This window comes from Micromys minutus, assembly GCF_963924665.1.
Source record: "Micromys minutus genome assembly, chromosome: 14".
Lineage (NCBI taxonomy): Eukaryota > Metazoa > Chordata > Mammalia > Rodentia > Muridae > Micromys > Micromys minutus.
The window spans coordinates 51,047,528-51,068,724 of record NC_137983.1 but is presented as its reverse complement, the minus strand read 5'-3'; the positions used below and the strand labels follow the sequence as shown (position 1 = coordinate 51,068,724).

The 21,197-nt window shown below is 49.8% G+C and overlaps 1 protein-coding gene across 1 annotated transcript; it reads left to right on the top strand.

Annotated features, from left to right (window-relative positions):
• Positions 1–11,021: 11,021 nt before the first annotated feature.
• Positions 11,022–19,803, top strand: CLN8 (CLN8 transmembrane ER and ERGIC protein). The gene is made up of 3 exons (XM_080929125.1): positions 11,022–11,237; positions 16,317–16,974; positions 18,227–19,803. Exons 2-3 carry the CDS (start codon positions 16,432–16,434, stop codon positions 18,548–18,550), a joined length of 867 nt encoding a protein of 288 aa, XP_080785251.1. The 5' UTR covers positions 11,022–11,237; positions 16,317–16,431; the 3' UTR covers positions 18,551–19,803.
• The last annotated feature ends 1,394 nt before the right edge of the window (positions 19,804–21,197 follow it).

Below are 21,197 nucleotides of genomic sequence, written 5' to 3'. Positions count from 1 at the left end.
TGCACGTGTGTCCCCACACACATGAGAACAGACATGCACGCCTAAGTGCATACCATACACACATGCCCATGCAAAAACATTTTCCCCTAGGCAAAGTCAAAGCACTACCACAAACAGAAAACCAGTGCATTTTCAAGGTGCTGCTACCACGTTATTTAATGAGACAGTGTCTCAGTCAGGGTTTGTATCCCACACAAATCACCACAACCAAGAAGCAAGTTAGAGAGGAAAGGGTTTATTCAGCTTACACTTCTGCATTGCTGTTCATCACCAAAGGAAGTCACGACAGGAACTCACACAGGGCAGGAACCTTCAGGTAGGAGCTGATGCAGAGGCCATGGAGGGGCGCTGCTTACTAGACTGCTTCCCATGGCTTGCTTAGCTTGGTTTCTTACAGAACCCAGGACCACCAGCCCAGGGACAGCACCACCCACTATGGACTGGGCCCTCCCCACTGGAATACTAATTGAGAAAATGCCTTACAGCTGGATCTCATGGAGGCATTTCCTCAAGAGAGGCTCCTTTGTGATAGCTCCAGCTTGTGTCAAGTTGGCACAAAAACCATCCAGGACAGACAAGAAGAATAAAAATTGCATCAAGCCTTATAGCTGGATACATGCATTTCCTTGTATTCTACTGCATAACAAGCTTCATAACAAGCCAGAAACCAGACACCTTCCCAAAAGGTGGCTCTTCCCGTACCAGCCAGACCTGCTTTTCCACAATCACCCAAATACTAGGGGAAGACAGGGAGAGAGGCTGCACTTGGCTGTGGACCATGCGGTGTCCTTTCTGGAAACTTCTCTGCATCCTGGAGGTGGAGGAGCTGGGAGAGAGGCCATCAGAGATTAGCTGAGCCCAGTGTTTTGGGGGGGGGTTGCCATGGCACCCATGTGAGGACTTTGACATGGTCTAGTAACATCAGCTTGACCCTCAGAAATAGCCTAAAAACCAGGATATGAGCGACCTGGTAGGGTTTTCTGTGAAAACAGCAGAGCTTTCGTTGGAGGACCTTTAAGAAGAATTCTGGGTAGGGTGGAGGCTGGAGAGATGGCTCAGAGTTAGAGCACTGTCTGGTCTTCCAGAGGTCCTGAGTTCGAATTCCAGCAACCACATGGTGGCTCACAACCATCTGTAATAAGATCTGATGCCCTCTTCTGGTGTGTCTGAAGACAGCTACAGTGTACTTATATATAATAAACAAATCTTTAGAAGGAGGAGGAAGAAGAAGAGGAAAGAAGAAGAAGAAGCAGCGGCATCCTGGGGAAGCATGAGCTATGAGGCTCCCAGGGTTTCCAGACCAATGTATGAGGTAAAATAGCTGAGAACCAAAGGGAGGCTCCTTTCTGAGGTTAACCATGTCCCAAGAACTGGTTCAGCTAGTGAGCCTCAGAACTCCACACAAGACTCGGAGAGGGTAGAGTCAGGTCAGAGGGAAGATCTCATGGCCTCCTCTCTGGGCCCTTCTGGAGCTATGGACCTGTTACATTCCTGCTGAGTGGTGGAAAATGGCCAGTCAGGGAAGGGGGCCCTCTGTGAAGGCTCAGGTGTCAACCAGATTAGCTGGTAGATTATGCAGCAAGCATTTGCTTCCCAGTTCTGGAACTCGGCCGCCTAGAGCTGAGCAGGGCAGACTCTGACCTTGTAGACGGCTATTTCCTGGTTTATAGTCACATGTCCTCTCTCTGTGTCCTCACACAGTGAAGAGACAAAGATCATTCTGGGTTTTCTTCATAAGGACTCTAGTTACTACATAGAACTGTACATTTCTGACCTTATAACTTCCCATAGATCCTTCGGTACAGCTGAGCATGGGGCGAATGCCTTTAATTCCAGCACTCAGGAGGCAGAGGTAGGCGAATCTCTGTGAGTTCAAGGGCTAGCCTGGATTACAAAGCAAGTTCCAGAACAGCCAGGGCTACACTGAGAAACCAGGCCTTTAAAAAACAAGATGGTGGTGGTGGTGGTGATGGTGGTGGTGATGGTGATGGTGGTGGTGGTGATGGTGGTGGTGATGGTGGTGGTGGTGGTGGTGATGGTGGTGATGGTGGTGGTGGTGGTGGTGGTGGTGGTGGTGGTGATGGTGGTGGTGATGGTGGTGGTGATGGTGGTGGTGGTGATGGTGGTGATGGTGGTGGTGGTGATGGTGGTGGTGGTGGTGATGGTGGTGATGGTGGTAGTGATGGTAATGGTGGTGGTGGTGATGGTGGTGGTGGTGATGGTGGTGGTGGTGGTGGTGGTGATGGTGGTGATGGTGGTAGTGATGGTAATGGTGGTGGTGGTGATGGTGGTGGTGGTGGTGGTGGTGGTGGTGGTGATAGTGGTGGTGATAATGGTGGTGGTGAGGTCAGTACCTCACCTTGTGAATAGGGATTTTAGTGAGTTTGGTGGGGAAACACACTGTAATTGTAGCCTGGGCTCATCACACTACTGACTAAGCAGAACCTGAAGTCTAATTCTAAGATGACTGGACCAGCATCCATTGCTGACTTTCCCTCCACTGAAGCCTTAGCCACAAGCCTGGCTTTGACGAATGGGTTTTTTTTTTTTAGAAGAATAGCTCAGGGGCTGGAGAGATGACTCAGTGGTTCGAAGAACTTACTGCTTCTCCACTGGATGCAGGTTTGATTAACCAGCACCCACATGACAGCTCACAACTGTAACTCCAGTTCCAGGAAATCCTACACTTCTGACCTCTGAGGGCACCCAGTATGCAAATGTTTCCCACACACACACATATATAAAATGCATAAGATAAAACACATTCAAACTGAATGGTACGAAATCGTCTCAGGAGGTATATGTATTGTGCTCCATAAAGCTACTTTCCCAGAGAATGCAGCAGCCACATAGCAGGGAAAGACCAGGCATCCTACAAAGTTTGGTGCTAGAAGGCAGAACAGACATCCTCACTACCCCAGTTGCCTTGGCGCATGCACTAGCTGCTCAGTTACCTCTGTTTACTTGTGGGTAAATTGCTCCTGGAAGATGGCAGTCTCACGGGGCCCTGAAGAGTGTCAAAGTACCCTTCCAGAAGAACCCAGTCATACAGGCCAAACCCAGAGCAAGCCAGGGCTGATGGGAGGTGGGGTATTGGCTGCATGGAGTGCAGCTGACTCTGGCGGCTGCCCCACGCTCCTCTTTCCCACATCTAACTACACAAGGATGACAGAGGAAACCCGAACATCCTCTCCTCCCACCCCCAGAGCTCAGTCCAGAACTCCAGAGTCCCCATCTCCCACCATCAGATCACGAGTCTTGCTCTCCTGTGTAGACCACCATGGGGTCTTTTTGTCTACAGAGCCTAGTGTCTACTACCACTCTTGTGGGGAAAAAAACAGTCTATTCTCACCAAATCCCTAGAAACTGGAGATGTACCACACCAAGCACCCACTCAGCCTGGCAGTGAGATCTCAGGAAGGAAGAAGTGGGCAAGGAACAGGGGTAATGCCCAAGGATGCAGTAGGCACTAAAGAACAGGGGCAGTAGGGGAACTAGTATTTCCTGGGTAGTAAGAGCCTAATAGGCAGGGCAGGTGCACTCTGGGCTAGTCCTGTGTCTGTAGAAAGCCTTGGGTTATCTTCCCGCATCTGTGAACCTGGGCGTATAGCCAGGCCTCAAGGATGTCTGACGTCACCTACAATGCAGCAAGTATAGACTTCAACGAATGTACGAATACCCCAGGAACATAAAGCCTCCACATGCCTGGCTTTGGAAAATAGGTCCTTTACATTAAAGAGTAAAGCAGGTGCTGGAGAGATGGCTCAGTGGCTAAGGACAGTTGCTGCCCTTCCAGAGGACCCAGGTTTGATTCCTAGCAGCCACATGACAGCTCACATCTGCCTGTAACTCTAGTTTCAGGAGACCCTATACCTCCTTCTGAGGGTACCAGGGATGCAATTGTTGCAAAGACATACACACACACAAAAGCCTGGTGATGGTGGTTCACACCTTTAATCCTAGTACTAGGGAGGCACAGGTGATCTCTGTGAGTTTGAGATCAGTCTGGTCTACAGAATGAGTTCCAGAACAGCCAAAGCTACCCAGAGAAAGCCTGACTCAAAACAAAACAACTACCATAGACAAACAAACAAATGAACACACAGATACTTACACACATAAACTTTAAGTAAGTAAAGGCTAAAGCTGAGAACGGCTTCCTCACTGAAGAACACTCTCTTGAGTGTAGAAAACACTGGTTTTCTACAACTACCTGTCCCTTGGTGGTTATTAACGCAAACCCTGTTGCTCATTTCAGAAGGTGGGGAAGCAAAATTATGCATGGACAAGAGTTTTGTTCCTGTGTACACTCTTGCTGGGCCCTGTGGCTCTCCTCCTTCCTTAGTGTTCACCAACTGGGTCACCCACCTGGGGAGGCTGCTTGCCCACACAGGTCTGGCCGGATGCTGCATCACCTGATGTGCTTGACTGTAAATAGCTTACACAACAGGTCTGACAACTGGGCTCCAGCTGGGGTTGGTCACAGCCATGAGAGCAAACAGCAGGTGGGGGTACAGTGATGACATCCCTTGGTGACAGGACTGCTCCCTATTAGACATCCTGAATGCCTGTTCATGTAGGGTGACTTAGGCATCATTCCTGATGAAGCCCTGCCTACGAAGTCATTTATTAAAATTGCCTGGCCTGCCTGTTTCTGTCGGCCTCCAGAAGAGACAGGAAGCGCTCTGATTCCTGGTGGCTGAGAGGATATTTGGGGCCTTGTCCACTCACCACTTTGGGAATTGTGTTCCCCAGCAGGGCCTGTCCGTGGCTTTGCCTCAGCTCTTCGAAGGTTGATCCCCCAGTTACAAACCTGGAGGCAAGGCTAAGTTCCTGCGATGAAAAACTGGAAAGAAAATATTTAGGTGAGTTTTCGTCTGGGTAATTATCACTAGAAGAAAGAGGTGAGCTCCTGTTAGGAAAGCCTGGGGCGTCCCCCTGCTTGCTGCTTTATGGAAAACCTGGAAATGCTTTGGTGGAAGGAAGGGAGTTTATTCAAGTCCAATCTTGACAAGGAAGTATGTTTTTCTCCATCTCAATCCCTGTCTAGGTGGGAAGTAGAGGAGGCTAGCCTGGTATTGGGTGTTTTTATTGAGACTATGTGGGAAAGTGAGCTTGTTCTATGCAGCCTTGATCTTCAAATTCTTCTTTCCTCTTGTTTGGAATTCTCTTGTCTTTTTCCTTGAAAGCCAAGTTGATCCATGCCTCCTGGGCTGGTGTCTCTATTTTTCCATTTAGATGTATTATCTTTTTGGAAACCCATCTTTATGGGTGGGCAGGCTGTTGTATGTTGTAGACGCCACTTTCTTTAGAATTTAGAATACCATGAGTATATGGATGGGCTGTTAAAAGATGAAGGATGAGGGGGAAACAGGCCTAGGTAGGAGGTCCCTCTTCTGTCTACACTGCAGTCAGAATGAGAAGCCAAGCCAACCCTACGCCCTAGCACTGTTCATTTGAGTTCTGAATTCTCAGGTGGCCTTTAATCAGTGGGTACATATTCTAGCTACAGTATTTCCATCTAAGTTGTTACAGCATTACCTGTATCGAACCTATATAACCCCCTGTTACAGTTTCTAGTACTTGCCTACTTGGTCACAGTGTATCTAACTTTTAAAACAGTATAATTATAAAATCATAACTTACTAGTGTTTTATATGGCCTTAAATTTGATTCATGGCATAGTACATTTTGTGTTGGCCAGCAGAGGAGGAGAACTTTGAGTCTGTTAGGTTGCTTCTAAAATAGTAACTGGAACAAAAAGTAAATCAAGGTGTTTATGTGCAGGTATTAAAATGAAGTTCTCCCAAGTCTTATATGATTTACAATGTTCCCGAGGTTACAGCCACTCTGGAGGTAGAGGCAGAAGGATTTAGAAAGATTTATGAAGATCAGGAGTTTGAAGCCAGCCTGGGCAACATAGTGAAACCCTGTCTCTGGAAAAATAAAATAATGTGTTTTTGTTTTTGTTTTGTGGCTGAGAGTGCTTGCCTAACATCAGGAAGGCTTAAGTAGATCCCCAGCGTCATGGAAGAAGGGGGAAAGGGAGGGCAAGGAAAAGGTTGGTAAAGAAAAGAGGAAGAAAACCAAAGATAGGAAAGGAAGGAAAACCTTGGCCTGAAAACCCTTCTCGGTTTGGTTGAAGAACTGGCACAGTCAGTAAAGTGCTTGATTTATCAAAAGCCAGGTATGATGATGCATAGCCTGTAATCTCATCACTAATGACATTGGAAGCAGACAGGAGGATGATATCCACTCACTGGCCAGCTAGCCTGACTGACATAGCAGCCTTCCAGGCCAAGAAGAACCAGCTTCAAATACAAGGTGGAGAACAGTGACACTCTCAATGTCTTCTGACCTTCACATACACTATGTATAAGAGTGTAAGACACTGGGCTGGAGAGATTGCTCAGTGGTTAGAGCTCTGACTGCTCTTCCAGAGGTTCTGAGTTCAATTCCCAGCAAACACATGGTGGCTCATAACCATCTGTGATGGGATCTGGTGCCCTCTTCTGGTGTGTCTGAGGACAAGTATAGTCACATACATGAAATAAATAAATCTTTACAAGAGTGTAAAACACACACACACACACACACACACACACACACACACACAGTTAATGAAACCAAAACCCCTCTATGTTACCCAGGCCCGTTTAGCATCTTCCCAGGAATTATAGCACAGACCTTTGTAGAGCCGTGGAAAGCCTGCTGGAGAAGAGCATCCTTCCTCCTAGTTTCTGCCTAGATTATAGCATACACCTACTAATGGATCACACTGGAGCATGGTGTTCTCCCAACAGTTCCTACTAGAGCAGTGTCCTCCACTAATGCTTCCCTATGGAAACAACACCTCCTGCCCCCATGATTCCTACTCGAGCAGCAGTGCCAACTAAATGATGTAGTGGCGTTGTCGTTTGTAGTGTTAATCCAGGCGTGTTTCTTCTTCCTGGGTATCATTTTTCTCTTTTTACCCCCCCCCCCTGCCACCCCCTGCTGGTGACATTCCATGCTGATAATTTCTGCTGTGGAAATTAATAATTGTCACTATAGAACCTCTGGTACCCTTTTACCTTCAGGGACCAGAACCTCCTCACCACCCTGCCTCCCAAGAAAAGCCCCTAGATGTGGACACATGTCCCCACAAGACTAAGTCACCCAGATGAGAGCTGGATGGGTGTCCATGTCACTGTAGGAGTACTGTCAGCTGACGGCTAGGGTAATATCTTTGGCCCACCAAGATTTAAGATGATTATAGCCACTAACTTCCCACTTCCCAGTGAGCCCTGCCACGTGCCAGACATGAAGAAGTGCAAAGCGTTTGGGGTCATGAGACCAACAACAAACACTACAATCACAGGTTTGGCTCTGGTACTGCAAGGTCACCTTAAGGGTAATTCCCTGCCCAGAGATCCAATCCTGGCTACAGGCACTGGGCCTCACAACTCATCAGGTTTCCAGAAGATATGCCATCTAGGTAAAGATGTGGTTTTGGGACATGGTGTGTGTTCATACCCACAGGAAAGCTTTCCTATGGCCTTTCGTTATTTAAAACAAAACAAAACAAAACAAAAACGTTAATTTCACAATAGTCAATCAATCATGCTTTCTCCAGCGGCCTGTTGTGGGAGGAGTTACACCCTGTAGTGAGGGTCTATAGCAAAGACAAGGACGGACTCAGCTTGAATTTGAGGGCACTGGGCACAGGGTGTGTATGTGGAGGGAGGGGAAAGGGCACAGTAGGACATTTCAAAGGAGAAATAAACAGCCGGGTTAGGACATTGATCTTGTCACAAGAGGCTTCTCCCTGGAGACAAGCCCAATGATAATAAAGCTGCCCCTTTGCCAGACTTTCATCTGCAAGCAAGGCTGGATTTTTTTTTTAACCTACTTGATAGGATTCTTGCTAAAACTGGCCTGAGGTCAGGACACTGAGAGCATAACTGATCTTGCTGGGGATTAGGTGCCACTCGAGCGCCCAGTGCAGCGAGGAGCTTGTGGCTGTTCCTTTGACGCATTGCAAATCCCAGTCTTAACAGTGCAAGGGTTCATCTGATACCAGATGCCGGGAGGCTCGTCCCAGCGATTACACAGATAATAGAGCCTCTGTGGTTAAGAGCATCGATTGCTACTCCAGATGACCTGGGTCCCGTTCTCAGCACCCACATGGTAACTCGAGACAGTTTGTGACTCCAGTTCTAACACTTTCTTCTGGCCTCCCTAGGCACTGTATTGGTGCTGTGCACAGGCACACATGCAGGCAAAAACAAAAAGAACGGACTGAAGACAGACTCTCGGGCAAACGTTTGAACCGGAACCAAGGGAGACTAAAGAAAAAAGCTCAACACTGGTCTCATCAAAAAGGAGAGGGTGCTGCATGTCAACAGAAAGAAAACCCTTTAGGAAGAAGCCAGCAGAAAGCAGAGTTGCAGGCTTCCTGAGAGAAAAATGGCTGGTGTGGGCTCCAGTGTTCATAGTTAGGCACTTACAAAAAGGACAGCACACAGTCATGACTAAGAACTTAACTCATACTGTGGTTTCTGAGAAACAGTGAACAGGATTACAGCCCCACCAAGTAAGAACACAGGTCGCAAGGGGGGGAAAGAAACCTTGTCTGCACTAAGTCACAGAAAGTTAAGACGTGTGCTTGGCTGTGAACAAAGTTCATAATCCTGTCTGAAATGCTCAGAAAACTCTAGGTCTGTGGCTGGGAGAAGAGTGAAGATGAACCTGCTTAGGCCCCAACTGTGGCATGTTTCAGTGTTATCCTTCTGGTTTGCCATATCCCAATCAAATCCCTATCAAATCCCTATCAAATCCTTATCAAATCCCTACCAAATCCTTATCAAAGAGGAATGCTGCATAAGAATAGCATAGGCAATCTTTACAGTGAATTTATCCAGACTCTCGTTTATTTCCCCCACAATCTGCCCTCCCTTCCTGTTCTGCCTCATGCACCCTTTTCTTTTGTTTTGTTTCTTTGTGTAGCTCTGGCTGTCCTGGAACTCTCTTTGTAGACCCAGCTGGCTTTGAACTCAGATCTGCCTGCCTCTGCCTCCCAAGTGCTGGGATGAAACACTTGCACCACCATGCCCTGCTTCACCCATCCGTTTTTAAGGGCATTTTTTCTGTAAGGTTTAGGCTGACAGGCAGCTTCTCTCTAGAGACAGCATGCATTATCCTGCACTACAAGACAATGTGTGCACATTGCATACAGGGTGGACGAGGAGGGGAGGAGCTTGCTGTTAACATGCCATATGGGTTAGAATGATATAATAGCCCATGTCTCCTGTTCCCATGGACACTACTGATCTCTGGGAAATGACTCCATGGGCCCAAGTTTAGGAATCTCTCTCCTCTCTCACCCAGGGATACACCCCTTTAAGAACCCTGTCCCGTTTGAGTCCAGAAGCAAGAGTTAGGCAAGAGAAACAACTTCTTTGATTCTTGAGATAATACATCATTTCTCCCCTCCCTTTCCTCACACATATACCACCCCACCCCCACCACTGCTCTCTTTCAAATTCCTGGCAAGAGAATTCTTATCACCCTTCTGCTAATTAATACCTTGTAAGGAAAATCTTTTCATTGTTTTATTAGGGTGTATTTCTGGGCATGCCACACTGAACATCAATACCCAGGACTTGCATGGTAGAAGATCTCTTCTTGAAGAAAGAATGAAATATCACAATGAGAGAGAGGGAGGAAGGGGGCAAGCAGCCTCTTTTATAGTGCCAGGTAACTGTGGGGCAGAACATACCTGGCTGTTGCTGTTAACTGTGTGGTGGAGTTTACAGAATCCTAACAACAGGGGCATAGGGCTGAAGTCACAGCTCATTAGCCATTTTATCTATCTTGTGTGATGTGTCTCAAAGGTACTTCTGCAGGTGGCCTGGTTAACTAACTATGTTGCAATTCCTGGGTGTTCAGACACAAAATCAGAACCAGGATGGGGGTATATACAGGACTCTTTTCCTTCTAGAGTCTTTTTAACTAGCTATCCCGCTAGTTATCAGGATGGCATGATAAAGGGGGAGGGCTCTGCTCTGTGGCTGCCTGTCTGCAGTCCAGGGTAGGGTGGACAACTGTCCTGTCCAGATAAGAGCCAGGCAACGGAAAGCACCTGACTAGCTGACATCGCACAAGGAGTGCTGAGGCCCGATGTGACTCCAGAGCCAGGTTGCTTTTCCGGCTACGCTAGGTGGATGCAGGTTCTCTGCGCGCTGTGCAGCTGTGCAGACTATCTGCTCAGAGAGAGGGGACGGCTTCTGCCCACTCTCCACTACCCTCCCTGCCCCGGGTGATTGGTAGGTATATGGAATGGGTGAACTGGGTCGGAAGGTCTTTGCCCTTCCTGAACTAGCTTCGGCTCTTAGCAGGAACACCGGGCAGTTCTGCACGCGCCTCTCAGTCACCTTTTCCTAAGGGACCGTTTGCCCGCACCGTCCATGTGCAGACAGGAGCTGGGTGCCACCGCCTGGAAGACAATGCTACCGTAGCAAGGGACACAGTCCGGTCCATTTTGTCCGCCTGAGCACGTATATCGGCTCCAACCAGTAGCTGAGAGCTCTAAGCCTTGGCCCCACATTGGGCAGCACCAACCAGGAGACGCGTGAGCTTGCGTTTCACTTCTGCGTTCTGACGTCAGAAGCCTTAGGGACTTAGGAAAGAAGAGAGGGACTGGGAGTGAGGGGGTGTACTTGGGAAGGTCTGGGGGCAGGTCCACACAGAGGATCATGGAGGGTCAGTTGGAGTGTTAAGGAATTACTCCCACGGACCCCTCCGTACCATTCTTCAAGGTTCCAGCACCAGCTTGAGCCACGATAGTGAAATCTAGCGTAGCGCGCGCAAACTGTGTAGCCAGCTCCAGGCGCCCCCGTGGCACTGGATTGGGATGGTCCTCACCCCCCCGAGGCTGCCTTGGTAGTGTCCTAGGGAGGCGAGGCTTATGTCTGTTGTCTTCAGCAGTGCGCATGCGCAGTGGGTAGTGTTTGCTTAGCGCGCGACAGTGTCGTGGTTTCTCCAGTGCTAGGGGCGGGATGGCCCGAAACCCGGGCGCTAGCTGAGGCGGGGACACTGATATGCGTGGGGTCCTAGTCTCCAGTGCCACCCACCCGCCGGTATCCTGTCTAGCTCCTGTCACGGGGTGTGTCTCGGCTCAGGAGCTCCTGGGACAGCGAGTCTGATCAGCTGATGGGCCAAGAGGCGGCGCCCCATTTCTGCTCACCTGAATGCAGGTGAGACTTGGAGGGTACCCTGTTCTACACCCGCCTGCAGCAAGGCTGCCATTGCCTGGTCACCGAAGGAGGAAGCATTCCATTGGGTTTGGTGTCTAGGTCATGGGCCAGCGGGGGCGCGGGTGGACGAGCCAGACCAGTTCCGATTGGATAGGTCGACCTGGAGCGCAAAAGAACGTGGGGCAGCAAAGGGGTGGGCCAGTCTTGGGGCGAAGAAGGAAGAGGGACCAGACGCTGGGCTAGGTCAGTACAGTGCTAGGGGATGGGGAACTTGAGTGTGGATCATCATGGGACCAGAGGGTGAAAGGCGATGTTGGCCAGATCACATAGAGGTAGGACTGGGTGGTGTCAGCACTTAGTGGAGGGGAGGGGAGAGGAGAATAAGAAGGACACCTTGCTTTCAGCACACCATGGGACGTAACAGGTCCTGGGGCTGGGGCACTGCCTCAAAAAGATGCCAAGGCCTTTTAGAAGGCTCTAAGAGTCTTTCCGAACGAATGACAGATTAGGTGGCAGTTCCTAAGTACTGTTTGAAATCATGTCAGTATTTGTCGGTGTTCATGTATGAAATCTGTAGCTATACACTGAACTTGCTCCCATGTTTTGTATTTTTCGTTTAAACTTTTCAGGAAGAGTGTGAGCATTTGGAAAAGGTCATGATTAAGGAAACATCAGATATTGTGAAAATATGAGATTCCTGTACACCCACCGGGCCTTTCAAGGCTCTTGTTAGACCTGCCCTGGCCTCAGGGTACTAGGTGTTATGGAGACAATACTCACAGACCTTGACGTCCCTTTGAGGTCCCGTGAAAGTTCTCTATGACCAGTTTCCCTGAGATATTCGGTGCAGAGTATCTTAGCATAGTGAGAATCTGGAGAGCCCTGCTAGGATACTGGATAAATACATCCCAGTAATGTTTCTCTCAGGCCACTGAGAACCACGTGGCAGAGGATTATTGAGAGGCATTGCTGATGTGTTGGTAAAGGAGAAGGAATAGTAAACAGCTGCCCTGAGTTTATTCCTTTCTGTTAATAAAAAGGAAACATTTTCTCTAGAGAAAGACTGACTCAGCCGGAAAAGCCGATGGTATTGCTTAGAGCTCTCTTGGAGGATAACGGGTTTCAGTTCTGTTTCCAGGCTTGCGGTCCTTTTTGTTTTCAGTTTTGTTAAGCACATATTTCTTTCGGCGATGGGAACGTATTTGGGCCAGCTGCCTGTGTGTGATTCTGAGCGTGTTAGGAGAGTCCTTATGCCTGTTGCCCACGGGATGCTCTATTGATTATGTCAAGGGAGAGAGACCACCAGTGTGGGACTCGGCCATGCTGGGCTCAGATGTGCATTAGTGTGGGAGTCACTTGTGGCTGGGAAGGAGAGACAGAGTCCCGATCCCATTTGATCTCCAGGTTTATTCACAGACAACACAGGCACGGGGTAGCTGGCTCAGAAGCAGGTGGCAGGCAGAGAGGCTCACAGACAAGGCCAGCACTACAGTGACAAGCGACAGTCTACAACACATGCATGGGGCGCCTGATTCGGAAGTCAGTGGCAGAGAGACCTCGCAGGCAAGGCTTGTCATCTGTCCCTCGCTCAGTGTGTCTCCGGCGACAGCTCCTTCTCCTGGATCGTCTTAACTTGATGCGGCCAGGGCAGCAGTCAGTTGTCTCTGGTCAGAGGGCCGGACAGCACAATGGTCTTCACTGTCGGAGCATCAAGGTGTCTGCCTGCCCACTGTGAGCCTCTGCTTTTATTAGCTACAAGGGACGGTCACTCTCTTGGATTACATCATTACACAGGACTTCATTCTTATCGGCTGTACACAGAGCTGACGTGAGCTAACTGTTCCTCGCTGTGACGTCCAGTTCAGTCCTGTTCTTATTTCTTATTAACGTGCTCTCTACACTTAGACACAAAACCAGTTAGTGTCGTGAACGCACCACCTTTTGGACCGTGGTTTCCACTGTGGGAAGAGGAATCAAGGACGCTTACAGTGCTCCAGAGGTCACACCAGACAGGAGATTATGAAGCTACCGGGTGCTCTCATGATTGATTGGGGGGGGGGGGAGTAAAAGAGAGTATTTTTGTTCCTAGGTATGGCTGAGGAGAGATTTATCTATTGTAGAGATGAGGGAGAACACAACCAGAGGCAGAGGTGTCTGTGAGAGTCCAGAGTGAACATGACTCTGAGTCGGGCCCTGTGAGGATAGTGGGTGAGAAGAAGGGAGAGCGGAAGCCACAAAAGGATCAGTGTCGCCAAGGTAGCGGGATTCTATAGGGAAGGGAAGCCCAGTCCCTGAGCTAGAGAAATTTAGAGTAGAGGGTAGGATGTGTCAGCCAGGAGGACCCTGGTAGGGACTGAGGGATGCTGGGAGAACCTAGTGGCCAGTGTTGGTCTGAGGTGTCATAGGGAGCAGCATCAGGCCACTGTATGCACTACACAGTAAGCGGCCTGGAGGAGTCCTCATGTTGGATATGGTGGTGAAGCAGGCATACAGAAGGCGACCTCGGTGTCCCCGTTTTTGCCTTTCTCATGTGAGAGGGATGTGGTTAGTTTGAGGGGCAGAAAGAAATACAAAAGGAGAACTGAGCAGGTCCTGGATACTTCTGCCTCTTGGGCACAGCTGTGACTCTGCAGAGGGACCCAGGCTCCGCAGGGCTCCCGGGAGGGATGGCCTGCCAGATGCCAACACCAGACAGGCCGCTGGAGGCCAGAGTGAGGCCTGTTACTCTCACAGCTGCTGACTTGGCTGCTGAGTCCCCAGATGAAGGATGCTGATGGGTGGTGTTAGCTGTGAAGACAAGGGCTGCCCAAGAGCTTTGTGAATGTGGACGTGTAAAAACACACATAGGAAGAGGTCTGAGCACAGAACCAGCATGGGGAAGTGATGGTAGGGGGTGGAGTGAGTGTGAGGTGTGTTCTGGTGTGCAATCCAGCTGTTCCGTAGCTATTCCACACCTGTCCTGGGTCTGCTCGGCTGTGTCTGCGTCAGTGACTGACTGACTGATGCCCTTGCTCCAGAGGGTACTTGGAAGATTTGGAGCCGTTCTCTCTCCTACTGAAGACGAAATGGACTGCTTGGGTGCCCCTCAGGCAGTGGGTGCTTCACACTCTGGTATTCTGTTTTTCTGGGGTCAGCACTGCTCAGTGAAGCCATGAGAACCCATTCAGCTGGGCCATCTTTGATCCACTGATCCTGATGCTCTGGGCTTCCTCCTGCTCCGACTAAACCAGAACCTTGTTGAGACGGTACTCGAGTCCCTTGATTTCGGAGGTGGAGTTAGTATAGATTTCCAGAGTTGGGGGTCCGCCCGGGTCAAGGCTCAGACTGCACAGAAGCAGACATCTTGGCCACTGGTACAGTGGCGCAATCACAGCGAAATGGGAACTTGCTTCCCAGTCTCATGACTTGTAGACAAATGCAGGATGAGGACCCCTTTTCTCCAGATCTAGAAAGGAAGATCCGCCTTCCCTCAGAGCCCTAGACTAGACATTAATATGTCTGGGTTGCAAAGTGTAAAGATCTCAGCTAGGTGGGGAGAGGCTTACACATTCAGAGCTTCATTCTCGGAAAAAGAAAAAATAAAGCAGAGCCAGGTACCCCAACCCCGTGGGAACGTGTCAGATTTTGTGTAAGAGTTACTTTGGAGTCATTGGAAATGTGAACTTGAACTAGTGCACAGAGAGCAGTCTCCAGAGAGCATTTCTGTGTGCCTGGAAACACACACCGGGGACAGTGACACAGGGCTCCCAGGATTGCAGGGGACACGAGGCTATCAATCAGAGGTGTGCCCACACAGCTGAAGCCTGTGTTCCAGTAAGGGGAAAACCAGCACTTGGTTATAGGTCCACTGCCAGATTAGGAGTGTAACTGGTTCTTTGTCCTTTGGCATGGGCCCTGTCACTCAAGCTTACTTAGCACAAGCCACCGGCTCTGGTATCGTCTATGGCTTCAGAGAGGGTGGATTCAGTGTAGATAGAAAGCTGATGCCATGCTTCTGGTTTCTGCTGCTGCCTCATGGTTCAGTCGGTGGCTGCACAGCCCTGCGACCTTCTGCTTCTGTACCACAAAGCAGCTGTGCAGAGACACCCTGCCCCTGAGGAAGCAGGGTCAGGCTTGGCCCCACATGTGGGACTGGCTTTCTGTGGCTGACACTGATTCTGGAAGTGAAAGGCCCATTAGGTTTCAAAATGTCCCTCAGTCTTGAGACTCCCCCTTTTACGGCTTCGCAGACACAGAAGGTTGAGGTAACCTTTTTGCTGTTTATGCACAATTTAGCATCTGTGCATGCATCCCACAAGTCTTTCATGAGGGCCTACTGTGTGCCAGCCATTATACCAGCAGTGGAGGTATAAAGATGGATAGGCTAGCCCTCTGCCTCACACCAGCCCTGTGAGTGCAGCTCAGGGTTGGTTCCAGAGGGCATGCAGGTTTCTATGAAGCCTACCGTGAGTGCATTTGTCCTAGTGCCTGGTGCTTCTCCACAGACTAGAGGGCATATGAAGCAAATGGATTTAAGCTACTGGTCGGGGCCAGGGGCACAAGGCCATCTGCAAAGAGATTTGAACTCAGAACCCGAGAGCTGGAACATGGAGCAAGGTGCAGAAGAGTTTGAGATCGAGGCCCAGGGAAGTGAGTGAGTCACACCTAAATACCGATAGGTCCCACAGACTTATTCTGGAAGCTCTGTTAGAGTCTTAACAGAGGAACTAAAGTCGTTCAGCCTCTGGATGGTGTAGTTTAGAACCAGGCTGCTGCAGAGACTAGAGCTGAGATTAGAGTTCTGTTGGAAGAACCTTGCCCCCTTGCCCAGGTTAGTGCCCGCCTCCCTTTTTGGCTGAGCATGTCGGGTACAGCTTACTTCATTGTTTCGTGTTCTCTGTTAGGCACCTTGCAGAGTTTATGAATCTTTGTAAGCGTAAGAGTAAGGTAGAGCATTTAAGAAACACTCCTCACACCTTTGTCCCCTGGTGGAGGTGGGGGCAGGGGTGGGCGGGAGTGGGGGCTGGGGGGAGGCAGTGGTGTTCCTCGCTTTCATGCTGCTTCTGAGTCAGCACAGGGTAAATTTTCTTCCTTCTTCAGATTGAGGATGGGTACCGGAAGATCCTAGAGACAGCTTCGCTGAAAGTGAGGAGTGGGGTCAAGCCCAGCTGCCCCGTGTTGGCCCCGGGACGTTCCTGGCATCCAGATTAAGATCATGACTCCCGTGAGCAACCATGGCGTGACGGAGAGCATTTTTGACCTGGACTATGCTTCCTGGAAGATTCGCTCGACTCTCGCGGTAGCTGGCTTTGTCTTCTACCTGGGCGTCTTTGTGGTCTGTCACCAGCTTTCATCCTCCCTGAATGCCACCTACCGCTCCCTGGCGGCCAAAGAGAAGGTCTTCTGGAACCTGGCTGCAACGCGCGCTGTCTTCGGTGTACAGAGCACAGCCGCAGGCCTGTGGGCTCTGCTGGGGGACCCCGTGCTCTACGCCGACAAAGCTCTCGGGCAGCAGAACTGGTGCTGGTTTCACATCACCACAGCCACTGGGTTCTTCTTCTTTGAGAACGTGGCCGTTCACCTGTCCAACCTGTTCTTCCGCACATTCGACTTGTTTCTGGTCGTCCACCACCTCTTTGCCTTTCTTGGGTTCCTTGGGTCAGCGATCAATCTCAGGGCCGGCCACTATCTAGCCATGACCACTTTGCTCCTAGAGATGAGCACGCCCTTCACCTGCATTTCCTGGATGCTCCTGAAGGTGGGTGTGTCCCGAGGGGTTGTGGGGTCCGATGGCTGCCTGCAAAGCAGGGTGCCTTCCACAGTACTACATTGGCTGGAATGTGACTGGGACCTGGCTTGGGACCTGTGCAGTAAGACATCACCTGGCCCAACTGAGCTTCTTATCAATTCTTTACTTGCTTGATTGCTTGGTTAAATTTGGTTTTTCAAGACAGGGCTTCTTTGTGTATCCTTGGTAGGCCACCCAAGAACTAGCTCTGCAGACAGGGCTGGCCTCAAACTCACAGAGATCGACTGTCTCTGCCTCCCAAGTGCTGGGATTAAAGGCAGACACTACCACCACCTAACACTCAACTTCTTAAATTTAAGTCTTAGAGTTAAAAAATTAGTGGCTCTCGGGACTAAGTCACTGGTGTTATAGGTCATAAAAGCATTATTATGTTTTACTTCAATACTTAAAACATTCTGAAGAGATCTATTTGTAATATTCTATAGACTCACAAGGGCCACCCCTTAAGTCAGTGACTTGGGGTAGGGGGATTGTTAGAATTTATCATGTGTCTTTAAGTGGTGTGAGAGCAACTTTGTTTTCTTTCATTTACTGAATTCAGAAGTTGGTTCCTGGTCCACAAAGAGGTGAGCCTGTTCTCAGACCCAGTGGCCTTGTCTCCAGAACAATAGTCATTCCTTGGCTTCCTGACATCCCAGGAAACCGAGTTCCCAAATTCTGCTCACACAGGGTAGAGTCTCAGCCAGGGAGGGAGCAGCTGCCCCGTCTGTGCTACGGTTGGCTGTCTGAGGAGGCTCTAAGGCTGGTGTCAGGAAGCACCCGGTCTAGGTGGGGTGGCCAGGTTTGGCTTTATGCCCATGGCGGGGCATCAAGTGCTGCTCAGCTTCAGTGACAGCTGCTGAAACTCACTTCTGTGCGCTAGCAGCATGGTGTTACACCAAGACCATTTTCACCCTCATCCAAGGCCCCCTGAGGTGAAGGTGCTAACAGAACCAGGCCACACAGTTCGTCCAGAATTGCTCCAGGGTGTGTGCGCTCAAGCTACTGTTAGATAAGCAGGTCCTGTTCACTTTAGGATATGTGTTCATTCAAGATAGAAAAATTGGAGTTTTGCCTGGTAAGGTGCTGGCTGCGGATTTCATCTGCCTGCAGAATTAAGCCCAGGAGAGCAAACAGCTGATAAGAAGCCTGTTGCTCTGAGCTGAGTTCACGGTGTGTGAAGGCCTTTCCATACTGACACTTGGGTTTGTTTTGTCCACAGGCTGGTTGGTCAGACTCCCTGTTCTGGAAGGTCAACCAGTGGCTAATGATCCACATGTTTCACTGCCGGATGATCCTCAGTTACCACATGTGGTGGGTGTGCTTCTGCCACTGGGATGCCCTCACCAGCAGCCTGCACCTGCCCCACTTGGCACTGTTCCTTTCTGGGCTGGCCCTGCTCACAACCATCCTTAACCCTTACTGGACACACAAGAAGACCCAGCAGCTTCTCAATCCTGTGGATTGGAACTTTGCGCAGCCGGAAGCCAAGGGCAGCGGGCAAGAAAGGACCAATGGCCAGGTGCCTCGGAAAAAGAGGCTGTAGCACAGGCCCAGGGACCTGGTGGGCTTTGATGCCAATTGGCGAGTCAGAGTCATGCAGTGACTTTTTACGTCCAGATGAGGACATGAGTTTAGATCTAGGTCATTACTACCTTGTTCTTCAGTATGAATTCTAAAGTACCCGTGAAGTATTGCTGGGCCCTTGACGTACCTATTAGAGGTCTTTGCCATCGTGACCTTCCTCTGAGTCTTCCTGCACGGCCCCAACTACAGCACGTCTGCCAAGGCAGTGTTGGGGAAGGAGCTGTGGCGGCCAAGTGTACAGGCAGCCCAAGAGGCCAGTCTGAGAGGATTCATCAGGAAGGACCCCGTGTGGGTGTGGATGTGCCTTATTTGGAAGTCATGTTCTTTTTCATTGCAACGAATTGACCCTAAGAAAATGTGATTTGTTGATATTTATTAGATATAAGCATGGGGAGTTTTAAGCCCATGGTAATGCAGTGCCCTCTGGTGGCAAGAGGCGCAATGACACAGTTATGGTAAGGGCTTCTTGTTGGTGGCTTACTATGGAGTCTGTCCACCCCTCCTGGCATGGTGGCGGTGTGAAATCTTGTACTTCAAAAACAACAACAAAAACCCCAAGGAAACTAATAACCTCTTTTCTAAATGAGAATTTTTAGTGATATATTTCGTAATTGACAGAATAAGGTGTCTGGATCTTTGAGCTATTTCTAATTGACCAGAGTGGCTCCCCTAACCCCCGGTTCCGCTCTGCCTTTCCCCTCTAAGCTGTGAGGGGGTCCTGCACTCAGAGATGCTATGTTCTCGCTGCACTGTTGGCAGGTTAGACCTCCAGATGGTGGCCTGCAATGCAGTTGGCAGACACAAAAACTTTCCCAGAGTACAGTTAAAGTACAGGAATCATGTTTTGCTTTTGGTTTGTTTTTGGTCAAAACTACCTGAATTTTAAAATCACGTGACTTACACTTGCCGTAGATCGTCGGCCTCAGCACGATTTGAGCGCTAGCCATTTAACTTTATCAGGATGTGTGATGTCTGTTTATCTCAGTCTAAGGAAGCCCCCTTACTCTGTGTTCCTGAGACTATCGACTGGAAGCCATATAGCTCCCATGTCTGCTTTGTCGAGGCACCAGCCTGGCAGTTTTTAACTGGGCAGAAGTTTAATAAAGCGACCACTCTTTCCAAAACCCAAACACACTTCCCGTCTGGTAACGTGAGCTAAAGCTCACTGAATGTTCGAGAACACTGGCAGGTGCTCATGGGACCAGAATGCGGTTGGCGAGTTCGTCTGACTTTCTCTGGCCTCTACTAGGAGGGTGACCTTGCGTTATATCTGGTTTTCCCGTGTGTCAGCTGAGTGTGATTCCGCAACTGCACATACATCTCCTTTCTGACCAGGACCTTGTCTCCATGCGAAGGCCCTGGGGATGCCATGAGCAGTAGCCCCTGCCTTTCTGCATAGACCAGTGGTTCTCTTGCTATGACCTTTTAATACGGTTTCTCATGTTGTGGTCACCCCCAACCAGGAAATTCTTTTCCTTGCTACTTCATCACCGCAATTTTGCTATTTCCCTAATTAAACATCTGTGTTTCCCAAGCCCTTGTGAAAAGGCCGACCGACCACCAAGAGAGGTCATGACCTACAGGTTGAGAACAATCTAGAGAATGGTCACCCTTCCCAGCTCCGGCACCTTTGTGGTCTCCATTCTCCTGCCAGCCAGGTCATGGTCCAGAGGACACTGAGAAGCCAAGTGAGCCTAGGCTTGGCCGGCTCTCTGTGGCCAAGATTCAGCTGCGTGTGTGTCTGACTAAACTCCCGCATCGTTTAGTGGGAATTAGAACAGGGGTAGGGAGCTTACCTAGCACGTACAAAGCCTGCCTAGCCTGTCTTCAGCCACTGCAGAAAACTCTCCCACTTGACCAGTATGGAAAACCAAAATAACGTCTTTCCTTTCTCTCAAGGTAGAGAGATATTTACATGTTCCCATGTTTTCTAAACTAGGGAATGAGATGGGTCAGGGATGTTGATTGGTGGGAAACAACCCAGCGCCTTCTCCGTCTCTTACCGATGGTTTGCCCTTGACCCTTTAATCTAGCACCAAGGTTCTTCTCTCTTTGGGGTGCCTATGGCTGGACTTGGCATGGTACAGCTAGAGGCCGACTGTTTCCTGTTGCCTCCTGTGAAGCATTTGGGTCACAGGGTTCTTACACAGACAGCTCTTCAGTAGACCCTCTTGTTCCCATAGCAACACCGCCAGCAAGATGCCACACCCCTCTACCTGAGTCCTTAAGTCCCTGTTCACACAGCCTGTGTCGACCCTCCTGATGGGAATTAAGAATTATCTCTGTCCTGTGTGCCGTAGGGGCAATACCTGCGCCTGGGTCCCAGAGGAAGAGCAGAGACTAACCATTTCTAGTTTTGTAGGCTGGAAGTCCGAAGTCAGGTGCTGGCAATGAGGAAGGGGCCCAGTCCGGCCTGCGTGGAATGTTCCTTTACCCGCAGGAGGAAGGCACGCCAGCCACGTGTCTAAGGAGCAGGAAGGCTGAATAGACGGGAAGCCCAAGTTAGTTTCCTGGAAGCCTTTACAAGGCTCCCTGGCTGACACGTGGTGACTTGTTTTCTTTTGGACTGTCCCGGGAGCTGTTGCTAATTGTGGAAGCTGGTGGCT